The 11,979-nt window shown below is 51.7% G+C and overlaps 1 protein-coding gene across 1 annotated transcript; it reads right to left on the reverse strand.

The window, feature by feature from the left end:
- Positions 1 to 288: 288 nt before the first annotated feature.
- On the reverse strand, positions 289 to 11,309 carry RAB3D (RAB3D, member RAS oncogene family). The gene is made up of 5 exons (XM_068979873.1): positions 11,189 to 11,309; positions 9,383 to 9,649; positions 8,544 to 8,662; positions 8,330 to 8,454; positions 289 to 3,090 (listed from the first exon to the last, which is right to left on the reverse strand). Exons 2-5 carry the CDS (start codon positions 9,608 to 9,610, stop codon positions 2,903 to 2,905), a joined length of 660 nt encoding a protein of 219 aa, XP_068835974.1. The 5' UTR covers positions 9,611 to 9,649; positions 11,189 to 11,309; the 3' UTR covers positions 289 to 2,902.
- Positions 11,310 to 11,979: the final 670 nt, after the last annotated feature.

Raw genomic sequence — 11,979 nt, forward strand, 5'->3', positions numbered from 1 at the left:
ATTCTCTAGGCAAGAATACTGGAGTGGGTTGCCATTTCCTTCTCCAGGGGATCTCCTGCATTGCAGGAAAATTCTTTACCATCTGAGCCACCATGAGGCAGCCCGACCCAGGCAGCCACTAGAGGCAGCCCCAGACCCGAGCCTCCCTGTCCGGATTCAGCTTCTGCAGCATCACACACGGCCCTCAACCAACTCTCCATTTGGCAGTGATTCAAGTGCCCTCTTCCTGGAAACTCCATTTCACTAATGGAAAGAAAAGAACCACAGCATCTGGGCATGACAACTTTAATTTTTTATTTTCTCGAGAAGAGTGCACATCTTTATGACTGAACATCCAAGAACGGCTTACACAAGGAGAACCACACCCAGAAGACAGAAGGTCTAGAGCTCTCTCCTGATGTGTTCTGGGATCATGGAGGAGAAGTAACTTATTGGAATTAGCACTTCAACACTGAAATCAAATTTCACCCCTTGTTTTGTTTTCAGTGGAGTTGGGAGAGAAACACACAAGAAAATGATCCCCAGAGAAGCCAAAGAAAAGCAAAACAAACATAACCCCAAATCCCAAAAGGCGATCATGGCAATTTCCTGCTGATACTGGAAAGACAAGTTGAAAGCAAATAATAAGGCACAGCGGGGATGCAGGATACAGCCTCAAGTCACCTCCCCAGATCTTAGCCTCCCTGGCACTAGGAAGCTGTCTTCCCACAGCCTTTGGCTTAATTTTTGTTTGTAAACTCAACAAACCTCCATTCCCTTCCAGTGATCTTTGAGGACATCAGTTTCAGTTTTCCAGACACTGTCAGGAGTTAAACTTCCCCAAAAAACATCATAAGATAAAAACGTAACACCATTTTTAGACCAAACAAGAAAAATTCTCCTACATCATTACCAGGCTTGAGAGAACCCTCAAGAGTGGCAGCTGTCTCCAATGTGACTTAAAGTTGAATTGCTGAAAAGTCTTGTGTAAACAGAAATCTTAGGCCAGGTCAGGTACAAGATGCAGCCAAAGCTGTCTTTTATTACACAGGCTATCACACAAGTCAGCTGGTCCCCTTGATAGTGACACTCTGGCCAAACATTTTTTTTCTGGCAGCAGTTTAAGGAAAATGGACAGGCAAAGGGAATCTTGACAGGCCATGGTGTGTCTTAAGAAGCCTTTTTCTAGCTGCTTTCTCTTTTATGTTAAAGCAACTAACATTTTAGACTCCCCTGCCCCAAACCTTCCGATAAGTCTCGTGTGGTGTATTTCCAAGAACTTGTCCTTTTCATCGCAGTCTAGTTGGTTGGTGTACAAAAAATATCCCCACTTTTGACGCTCTAAGGGCAGTCCCTGGTTTGGGGTGAACAGGGTCCTCTAGAAACAAATTCAATCTCCAGCTTCTGTAAAGGTAAGAACTATGTTAAACTTGACCCAGACCTTCCCCATTCCTGGTAGAAGTAGCAGAGATCCGCAAGGCTACAGAAAATCATTTTGGCAGCAGGGCTTGGAGACTGGACAAACCATACACTTGGCTGCCCTCATAGTGGCTGTCAAGTTCTGGGGTATCAGTGTTCCAGGGTCGAAAGAGGTGCTGTGTCACCAAGGTTGGACTCAGGTGGGCAGGAAGGGCCACTGAGCGGAGGATGGGGCCAGGAAGGTGTCAAAATGAAGATCACCTCCCAGCAGGAGCCCCTGGTAGCTGGGGACCCCCAACCTGGTGGGGTCCCCACTAGTTAGTGCCACAATCAACCAGGGGGACTGGTCCTCTGCCCATCTGTCTTCAGCCTGCCGCTCCCAAGCAGCATCCGGGAAATGCAAGTAGCAACAGCGGTTACCCAGCCCTGCCTTCCCTGCTGCCCCTCCAGCCAAACCCCAAAACATTCTTTCCTGTGGCTCCTCCATTAGCAGAGAACATCATTGGACCCCAGAGATAACATGGTTCGGGAAGCCAGCCCTGAGTCTTCAAGGTTTTTCAACTGGGAGGAGCCGATGTCCTCACATGGAGCGCCACCAGCCAGCGCAGGCTACCCTACAGGAATATTGCTCAATTTCCTTTTTGAGCAGGATATAGGATGTGGAAAGACCTTGCTTAAAACATTACCAGCCAAACAGGGCCTGTGGAAGGCAGGTCAGGGCAGGAGAGCCTAAGCTTCTAACTCTGAATTAACTCCTGGTAAAAAGTCCTCAGCAGGAATGCATGATTCTCTGCCTGGCCCAGAGCAGCCCCCAGTTTCCAGAATTCTGTTCTGGATCGGGAATGCAGTGGGTCAGCTGTAACAGTGGCAGGGTCGAGCAAATTCTGGAGAAGCTCAGAAGGCACTTCTGGGGTCCCTGAAGCTGCGGGTGGTGGTATGGGGCGCTCTGGGAAAAGCCGCTTTAATACTGCTTTCACAGGCAGAAGATCTGCAGGTCAGAAGGGAGGGGTCTGGGAGATGCAAAACCACCAGCCTGGTTCACAGGCAGACTGGGCGATCCTGAGAAAGGAGCTGCCTTCCACATCTCCAGGGAGAATTCTGAGATCCCTCCCACCAACTCCCCACCCCCATCGCACGAGGGAGAAGAACCATCTCCGGCCAGCAATGCCCCACTCAGAAACGGATGCGGATAAGTGGTTCTAACCCAGAAGGCATGGCGGTTGCCCTTTCACCAGGCAAATTGGGACGCGCCGTGTGCGTGCTCACTATCACCATGACAACGCCGGGAAGCAGCAAGCTCGACCCTGCCTGCAGCAGGGTCTGGAGCCTGCGACAGGGGCTGCTTGGGCAGGCTGGAGGCCATGGCCAGAGAACGCGCCATGCGGGAGTGGGGGCGGCCGACGGGAAGTGGGGGGCACCCTGAGCTTGGAGACAGCCCTTATGGCTCATGCCTCAGTTACAGTCTCTGCCGAGGCAGGAGGGGGTGGGGTTGGGAGAGTCATCTCTAGCAGGGACAGCTGCTGGGCTGTGGGGCTGGGGTGTCCCCCAAGGCCGGGCCTTTCCCATTGCTGCCAGGGCTAGAGCTGGGTTCCAGGGACTCATTCATCTTCTCGCAGATGACGTCCACCAGGCGCTCGAAGACCTGCTTCACGTTGATGTTCTCCTTGGCGCTGGCCTCGAAGAACTCAAAACCTGGAGGAATATAAGATGGGAAGATCGGGGAGTTCCCTGGCGGGCCAGTGGCTAAGACTCCATGCTTCCACTGCAGGAGGCACGGGTTGGATCCCTGGTTGGGAAACTAATATACGACATGTTGGGCGGGGGTGGGGTGGGGTTAAAAATAATAAATGGCATATATATATATATAAAAGGAAGATCTGTGAAACCCTGGGGGGTCAGTGCCTGGGCTATGGCATCACATGAACCTGGGTTGCAAGCCCAGTTCTGAGCTTCGTTCAGCTGGGGGACCTTGACTGAGAGTCTTAATCTTTCTGAGCCTCAGTTTGCTCTTCTGTAAAATGGGAACAATGATGCTGCTGATGCTGATAAAAACATATGACAGCAGTGCTTGCCCGGACTACCTTGCGTATCTCTTTGTCACAGGGCAGTGGTGGCAAGAGTCTTACCCCCAGTTAAGTGGCACTCATCCTCTATCCAATTTCTGCTGCACAGGAAGGCACAGCCAGGGTGTCTACAAAGCCCAATATTTATGTGGACCTTTTAAGCGCAGCCAAGTATTTCACATGTTATAGAACATATGCTCCAGGTCAAATAAAACAGAACTGGCTTCAGCCCAGGGGTACCCAGTTTGTAACCTCTGTCAGCCAGATAATGGCAGGTTTTGCAGAGTTTGAGAGAGTATACAATGTACGCAGTTCCTGGCCTACAGCTGCTGCTGCTGCTAAGTCGCTTCAGTCGTGTCTGACTCTGTGCGACCTCATAGACAGCAGCCCACCAGGCTCCCCCATCCCTGGGATTCTCCAGGCAAGAACACTAGAGTGGGTTGCCATTTCCTTCTCCAATGCATGAAAATGAAAAGTGAAAGTGAAGTCGCTCAGTTGTGTCCGACTCTTAGTGACCTCATGGACTGCAGCCTACCAGGCTCCTCCATCCATGGGATTTTCCAGGCAAGAGTGCTGGAGTGGGGTGCCACTGCCTTCTCCGCCTGGCCTACAGAGTGCACTAAAAACAGTAATAATAATAATAATAGGCAGTGCTTACACAATGCTTACTATGCGACAGGCACTTTTCTAAGAACTTTACATAAATTAACTCATTTAAGGATGTTCTGTGAATGCACAGTCACTCAATCTGAGGTATAGTTTTTGTGGGGGGAGCTGGGCCATGCAGCTTGTGGGATCCTAGTTTCCAGATCAGGAATTGGATCCATGCCCCCTACAATGGAAGGGTGGAACCCTAACCACCTGACTGCTAGGGAATGCCCTATGCTATTATAGCCCATTTTATAGATGGGAAAACTGAGGCACACAGCAGGAAAGTCACTCGTGTACATTCACACAGGTTAACACACTCAGGCTGCCTGGTTAAAATAATACTAGATTAAACATTTCTCCTGTACCACCTTGGGCCTCAGCAGCAGGATGGCTGATTCCTTTTGGGGAGGAGGAGGGTGAAGCAGATTTGAATAGACTTTTAGCATCACAGGGATCATCATAACTTTTTCTCTTAAAAAAAAAAATGTTTAGGAACTTCCCTGGTGGTCCAATGGTTAAGAATCTGCTTTCCAATGCAGGGGATGTAGGTTCAATCCCTGGGTGGGGAACTAAGATCCCACGTGCCTCGGGGTAACTAAGCCTGACTGCTGGAACTCCTGTGCCCATACTCTGCAACAAGAGTAAACCCAGCACTGCAACGAGACCCAACAAAGCAAAACAAAAAAAGTTTATCCACTTAGCAAAAGGTGAGAGGTGGTACAAATGCTTTGGGGACCTGCCCAGAGATCCTGGGCTACAAGAAGTGCCCCAGCAACCTGCAAATAAGGCTGCACATGACTGTCCTTCCTGCACCCTGCACCCTGGTCCAGGCTCCACCTGCTGGGAGCTGTGGTCCCCAGTGTATCCCCATCTGCCGTTCCCTAGGCCAGAAATTCAGACCAATGTCCAGGCTGTTACACACGGCACAGGGTAAACAGGCCTCTATTCTAGCCCTTGTCATTATCATGAAGCACTATAAAAATATCACTGTAATTAATAAATGTATAATTATCCATCTATGTCTCCACTATTAGAATACCCGCACCAAGAGGGCAGGGTGTCTATCTGCCTTGTCCACAACTGCAGCCCAGGGCCTGGCACAGAGCAAGTGCTCAGAAACTACTGACTGAATGACTGATCAGATGGACGGACGGATGAGTGGGTAGAGGGATATATGGATGACTACTGTGTATTTAGATGGATGGATGTACAGGTGGATGGATGAATAAATGGGTAGATGGGAGGATGTGTAGGTGAGTGTATAGATGGATGGGTAGGTAGATGGATGGATGGAGAGATGGATATACAGATGAATCAATGGGTGAATGTATAGATAGATGTATAGATGGATGGATGAGTGGATGGATGAATGAATGGATGGATGAGTGGATGGATGGATGGGTGGATGACAGAGGCAGGACACGAACACAGATCTCTATCCTGAGCCTGGTGATCATCAAGGTCACCCCACCGTCTTCCTAGGCAAATTTGGCATTTCATTAATCATGTCCAGCTCTGCCTCAAATAATCTGTTTTTCTTCTTTTTTTAAGACTTCATTTTTGGCTGCCCCACACAACAGGATCTTAGTTCCCCAACCAGGAAAGTGAACCCACACCTCTTGCAGTTGAAGTGCGGAGCCTTAACTACTGGACCACCAGTGAAGTCCCAGTTTTTTTTTTTTTAAAAAAAAACACTTTTTTTCTTCTAACTGTAAATATTCACTAGAGAAACTACTGAAAAATATCAAGTCAGCTAAAAATGTAGTATGTAATCTTATCACCCAGAAACAACTACTATTGCTGTTTTGACATCTAGCTTTCCACTTAAAAAAAAAATACATTATTGTTGGGGTTCGGTTTGTAGTGGGAAGGAGTATGTGTGCATACATGTGTGGATTTTTTTTCTTACAAAATTGGGGTCCAAATCCATCTCCCAATTTGTTGTCTGATATTTTAAACTTAATGGAAGAGCAGGAATCTCCCCGTCACCCCCAGGAACTAGATGTTTTCCACGAGAAGGTGTGGGCAGGGGACTTCCCTGGTGGTCCAGTGGTTAAGACTCCGTGTGGCCACGGCGAGGGGCAAGGGTTCAATCCCTGGTCAGGGAACTAAGATGCCCCATCCCACATGTTTCAGCCAACAACAACAAAAAAGGTGTGGGCAGCATCCTCAAGTATTCCAGCCTATGGCAGGGCCCCAACAGCTGACTCCCAGCACATCTGTAAATGAGACCCAGGCTCAGGTTCCTAAAACATAGGGGACAAAGAGCAGGTGAAATGGCAGCAAGAAGGAGCAGAGTCAAACCCCAAACAGGAGACATTCCACAGAATAAAGACCCAGTTTCTGCAACAAATGATGGCAAGAAAAAAAAGGAAAAGAGGGGACGATTATGGTCCAGGGCTCTGTGAAGTTTCTCTGCAAAGGGTCAGACAGTAAATCTCTTAAGGTTTTAGGTACAAACATCAGCAACACTTCACAATCATGCTAGCTAACGCTTAGATGAAACCTACACATAGGCAGGATTCTGTTAGAACTGCGTCATGCGTCATAACTCATTTAGCCCTCCTGACAACCTAACCAGGTGGGGCTGTTATTATATTATCTGCCTTTCACACACGAGGAAGTGCTGGCCCAGAGAGCTAAAGTCACCGGTGCGAGATCACAAAGCCGTCAAGAAATAACTGGAGTTAATGTTCAATCAGGGCCAGGATCTGCTTATTTAATCTAACAGCCCTATGAGGTAGATGAGGTTTTCACCTGTTTCCTAGATGGAGCAATGGAAGCACAGAGAGGGCAGGTGAGGTGCCAAAGGTCACACAGTTAGTGGGTTGCAGGAGGGGATTCTCGAGTCTCGGTCCTTAACCCGCTCTCCCTGCATAGTGGTTACATTCCCTCTTGCACAGAAAGTCCTGGGGAGGGCCTAGAATACATCAGGACCAGATTTTCTTTTAGCTTAAACTTTGAATCGAGAATCCATTCACCTTATTCACAAAGGTAGGCTGAAAAGTTCCCCTCCAACCCTGGTAGCATCCCAGGTCACCAGGGTTACTAGAGCCTTCTGTATCCTTCCAGATTTCCTTTAAGCAAACATCAATATACATCCTTATTCTCACTAATACAGGGGTTGGCAAACTGAGCTGCAGGAATCTGGCTTGTTGCCTATTTTCTTTTTAAGTATTTATTTAAGTACTAAATTTAAGTATATTGGGCCTTCTTGGTGGCTCAGTGATAAAGAATCTGCCTGCCAAGGCAGGAGACATGAGTTTAATCCCTGGGTCAGGAAGATCCCCTGTAGAAGGAAATGGCAACCCACTCCAGTATTCTTGCCTGGAAAATTCCATGGACAGAGGAGCCTGGAGGGCTATAGTATGTGGGGTCGCAGAGTCGGACATGACTGATCGACTGAACATGCATGTACATAGCTGATTTATAGTTTCAGGTGCTGTTGCCTATTTGTGTAATTAAAGTTGGCAGACAGTCACACTCATTCATCAATGTATTATCCAAGCCTGCTTTCAGGCACAGCTGAGCAGTTAGACCCTAGGACTGAAAATATTTCCTATTTGGCCCTTTAAGGAAATGTCAGCACAGGACTTCTCTGGCAGTCCAGTGGTTAGGGCCACATGCTTCCACTGCAGGGAGCATGGGTGCAGTCCCTGGTTGGGGAACTAAGATCCCACAAGCTTCACTGTGCAGCCAAAAAAAGAAAGAGTTTGCTATCTCTGGACTAAAAGCAGCAGCCATACCTACTATTCTGTAGTTTGCTTTTTCCGCTTACCCATATATCCATAGACGGCAGAACATAAAAAATGGCCTGATCCTTTTTCACAGCTGCACAGTATTCCCCATGTGACTCTATGTGTAGCTGCTTCCCGCACTGTGAGAGACTTGAGAGGCTGCCAAGCTTCCCCTCCTACTAACTGTGCTGTAAGCTGATACACCCGTCACTTCCCACATGGGTGCAGGTGTTTGTAGGATTGATTCCCAGAAATGGTTTTTCTGAGTTTGGGTTCCCAGGGCAGTGGGGGCAATAAAGGTTATCTGTGGGTAAATCCTTTGGAATTAAATGTAGCAGGTGGTATATATGCAGGTATTTTTCTGGGCAGATCTTCAAAGGCCAAGGTATTGGTGACTGTGGTTGGACCTGGGACTCAAGCATAGGGATGGGGGTTTGGGTCTGGGAGGTCCAGGGCCTGTAGCCCAGGTTGGGCACTGACCAAGGTCATCGGCGAGCCTCCGGCCTTCCTCGGTGGGCACAACACGCTCATCCTCCAGGTCACACTTGTTCCCCACGAGGATGACCTGAGCGTTGTCCCAGGAGTAGGTCTTGATCTGCGTGGCCCTATGGAGTTGGAGGGCTGTGTTAGGCTAGAGATTAGGGTCAGGGAGAGAGGGTGAAGGTCAGGGGGTCAGTGGTCAGCAAGCACTCACCAGTCCTGCACGGCAGCAAAGGACTCCTGGTTGGCAACGTCATACATGAGCAGGAAGCCCATGGCTCCGCGGTAGTAGGCTGTGGTGATGGTACGGTAGCGCTCCTGGCCCGCCGTGTCCTGGGCACACAGTGGGGTCAGGCATCTAGAAGCCACCCCGTTCCCCACCCTACCTCTCCGGGTGGGCACCCCAGCCTCACAGCCTCAGTCTGATGACCAGGACATGGACCTGCCTTCACAGCCCCCGATTTAATGGGGAGAAATATGGGCCTGCTCTAGTCTGATGAAGGGGACATGTATCCTGTCCTTGAGGGGTTTCCAGTCTGAGGGGTCGGTGGCCTCTCAAAGACTTATAAGCCCTCTATGACCTTGTCTCCAAGAACCAACTTCATGACCACAAACAAGAACCAGCTTGACCAGAGGGTACCACCTTGATGCAGACAGTCTGATGCTTGTTACCATGACAATCATTACCAGCAGGTGCTTTGGGAGCGCGAGCATGACTTTGAAGCAGCTCAGTGGGAGCCTCCAGGCCTGTCCCAACAGGGTACCCAAACCTCTTCCCCATTCGTCACCAGATCTTCTAATCCAGCTTGGGTTAGTACTGTCTCCTGCTCAGACCCTAGAGGGCAGGGTAAATCCCCCTCATCCTGATGGATTCACTTCATGGATAATACCCCTGCTACTCTTCACACCTATCCCAAGCCCTCTCCCTGACTCTGGATCACTGTTCCTGACCCAGGACCCCTCCCCACAGCCCTACACCCTTGCCTGAGCTTCCCCAGAGGAACCCCAGCCCCTGTCTGGGCCGGCAGACCCACAGACTGCCGCCTGGCCCACCCAGATCTGCAGCTTGATCCTCTTGTCATGGCGGTAGACTGTCTTGACCTTGAAGTCAATGCCCACGGTGCTGACAAAGGCGGGCGTGAAGGAGTCATCGGCATATCGGAACAGGAAGGACGTCTTGCCCACGCTGCTGTTGCCAATGAGCAGCAGCTTGAACATGTAGTCGAAGTTCTGGTCCGCTGCATCCCGCTGGCCTGTCGGGGGGTCTCCAGCTGATGCCATCTTGGCAGGGAGCCTCCTGGGATGGGGAGAGCTAGAGCCCTGCAGGGAGAAAAACACCGGGAATGGCCCCAGTGTCTACACTGGTTGTTGTTGTTGTTTTAGTCGCTAAGTCGTGTCCAACTCTGCGCCTCCATGGATGGTAGCCTGCCAGGCTCCTTTGTCCATGGGATTTTCCAGGCAAGAATACCGGAGTGGGTTGCCATTTCTTCCTCCAGGGAATCTTCCTAACCCCAGGTCTCTTGCAACAGCAGGCAGTTTCTTTACCACAGAGCCACCTGGGAAGCCCATGCACCGGACCTGGGCTCAAATCCTGGCTCCGCCACTTGGAAGTCAAGTGATCCTGGATGCATCACTTGCCCTTGTGGGGCCTCAGCGTCCTCGCCTAGAAAATGGGGATGTTTGCCAAATGCAAGGGTCCAGGTTGGGGGTGCCTCATTGGGCTGCTGAGGAACCAGAACCTTCGGAAGGTGAAGGTGTGGACTCTGCCCCAGGGCGAGAAGCTGGCATGGCCCAAGTGTGAGCTGGGGGTAGCTGGAGCTGTCAACTGGATAAAGCCCCCCCGCACCGGCCCTGCCACCACCCAGGGCCTGGGTGTTGACTTTGGCAGGTGTTAGCCACCTGCCTGCCCCTATCCAGGCCAACTTTAAGTCCTTCCCTGAAGCCCATGAGGAGGGGGCTTTCAGTGGATACACCCCAGGGTTTAATGCCCAGTTCTACCCCCAAATGGGTCCTGCCACCTTCTGTTTGTCAAAGGGGCTGGGCCCTTCTGCCTCCCAGGAAAGCTGACTCACCCCAGCCCAGGGTCAGCCCACGGAGGCCAGAAAGATGGCCTTCCAATCCAAGGAAACCACCCACCCCAGCCACCACCCTGACCACCTGGATGGGCCTCTCCTGTCAATCTGTCCCCACAGATAAGGCTGCTTCATCTGGGGCCGTGCACCCCCTTAGTCACTGCAGAGGCCTATTTTCCTAGCTGTTGTGGCTGCTCCCTGAGCCTCACCAGAAGGCCTGGGTGAATGGCGGGTAACCAGCCCCTGGCAAAGCCATTTCTTAACTACCCCCTGGAGCTTTTATCCAGGTTAAAAAGGAGGACCCAGCCGGCCCTCCTTTCCTGCCCAGCCCTCTGCCCCACCCCGTGTTCCGGGAGAACGAGTTTGAGGAGGGGAAGGGAAGAGGGCAGGAAGCCTTTCCCCATGCTAGGCAGGGCAGCCAGGATGGGGGCCCAACTCCGCCCCACCCTCAGCCCACCTGTCAGCCGGTCCCACCTCTTTTCTGACCATCTGGCGACTCTCCCTCAGGCCAGGCACGAGTTAAGGGACCCCGGAGGGCTCGGTCCTGTCCCCCTCGTCACCTGATGTGGAGCGCCCCAGCCAGTGCTGGGGAGCTCCGAGCTTCCTCCCATCACCATATGGTCACATCTCTTGTCCCCAGCTGGGCTTTCTGCGCCCCCCGCGCCCCATTAACGCTCCCGATGAGCCCAGCTGGGTAAGGGAGAGGGAAGAGGCGTCCCCTGCCGCCTGCCTTTGTTCCCCAGGCCCCCGGCCCTCCCCCGCTAAGCCCCAGTCCCCCCCTGGAGACCTGCTGGGACGCGGAGGCGCGGGCTGGAGTGCTCTCCCTCCGAGGGAGTCACTTCGCGTAGGGGGGGACGCTGGCAGCGAGGGTTCTGCCTCCGAACTCTCTGCGACCTGGCCCTGGTTGCGACCCAGACCCCGCAGCCGCAGACGCCGCCGCCGCTGCCAGCAGCCACCCGGATCCCGCGCCGGCCCCGCCCCTAAGCCGGAGGAGGGGGCCGCCCCTGGGGAAGGGCGGGGAGGAACCTGGGCGGGGCTTGTGGGGCTGGGCGGGGGCGGAGTGGGGTGGGGGAGGGGCTGGAACTATCTCCAAGCGCGGTCTGTTCCCTGCCAATAAACATTTCATTTTAACCAACCAGACGTGGAGTTCCTACATGTGCACAGCAGCTAACAGCACGGACTCTGGAGCCAGGTTCCAGTCTCAGCTCCACCACTTCCAGTCCTTGTCGCGTTGGACATGTTAACCTCTCCGGGACTCATTTTCCCTATCCATCATGTGGTCGGTCGTTAACAAGGGTCCCCACTTTACAGGGTTGGGTAAGGGTTCTGATATGAGTTTGTTGTTTGTAAAGTGCAGCGCCTGACCCTAAACTGGGCTAGACACCTTTTCCAAATACCCTGAAGAGTTAACCCCCTCCTTTTACAGATAAAGAAATTGGAAATCAGAGAGGGGCAGGCCCTGGCCTGAGGCCACAAAATTTGATATCCAGGCCCAACTGTGGTTTTTTCCTTCAGGCCAACAGCAGAGAATCTGCATTTATAATAGCTCAGGCTTAGGATTTCCTTGGCGGCCAGGTA

The sequence above is a fragment of the Capricornis sumatraensis genome, chromosome 9 (genome assembly GCF_032405125.1).
Source record: "Capricornis sumatraensis isolate serow.1 chromosome 9, serow.2, whole genome shotgun sequence".
Classification (NCBI taxonomy): Eukaryota; Metazoa; Chordata; class Mammalia; order Artiodactyla; family Bovidae; genus Capricornis; species Capricornis sumatraensis.

Coding starts and splice junctions, on each gene's coding strand:
- RAB3D (XM_068979873.1), bottom strand. CDS start 9,610: ATGGCATCAGCTGGAGACCCCCCGACAGGCCAGCGGGATGCAGCGGAC. Junction 8,455..8,543: donor TTTGCTGCCGTGCAGGACTG/GTGAGTGCTTGC, acceptor CCAACTCCATAG/GGCCACGCAGATCAAGACCT. Junction 3,091..8,329: donor GAGGCTCGCCGATGACCTTG/GTCAGTGCCCAA, acceptor ATATTCCTCCAG/GTTTTGAGTTCTTCGAGGCC.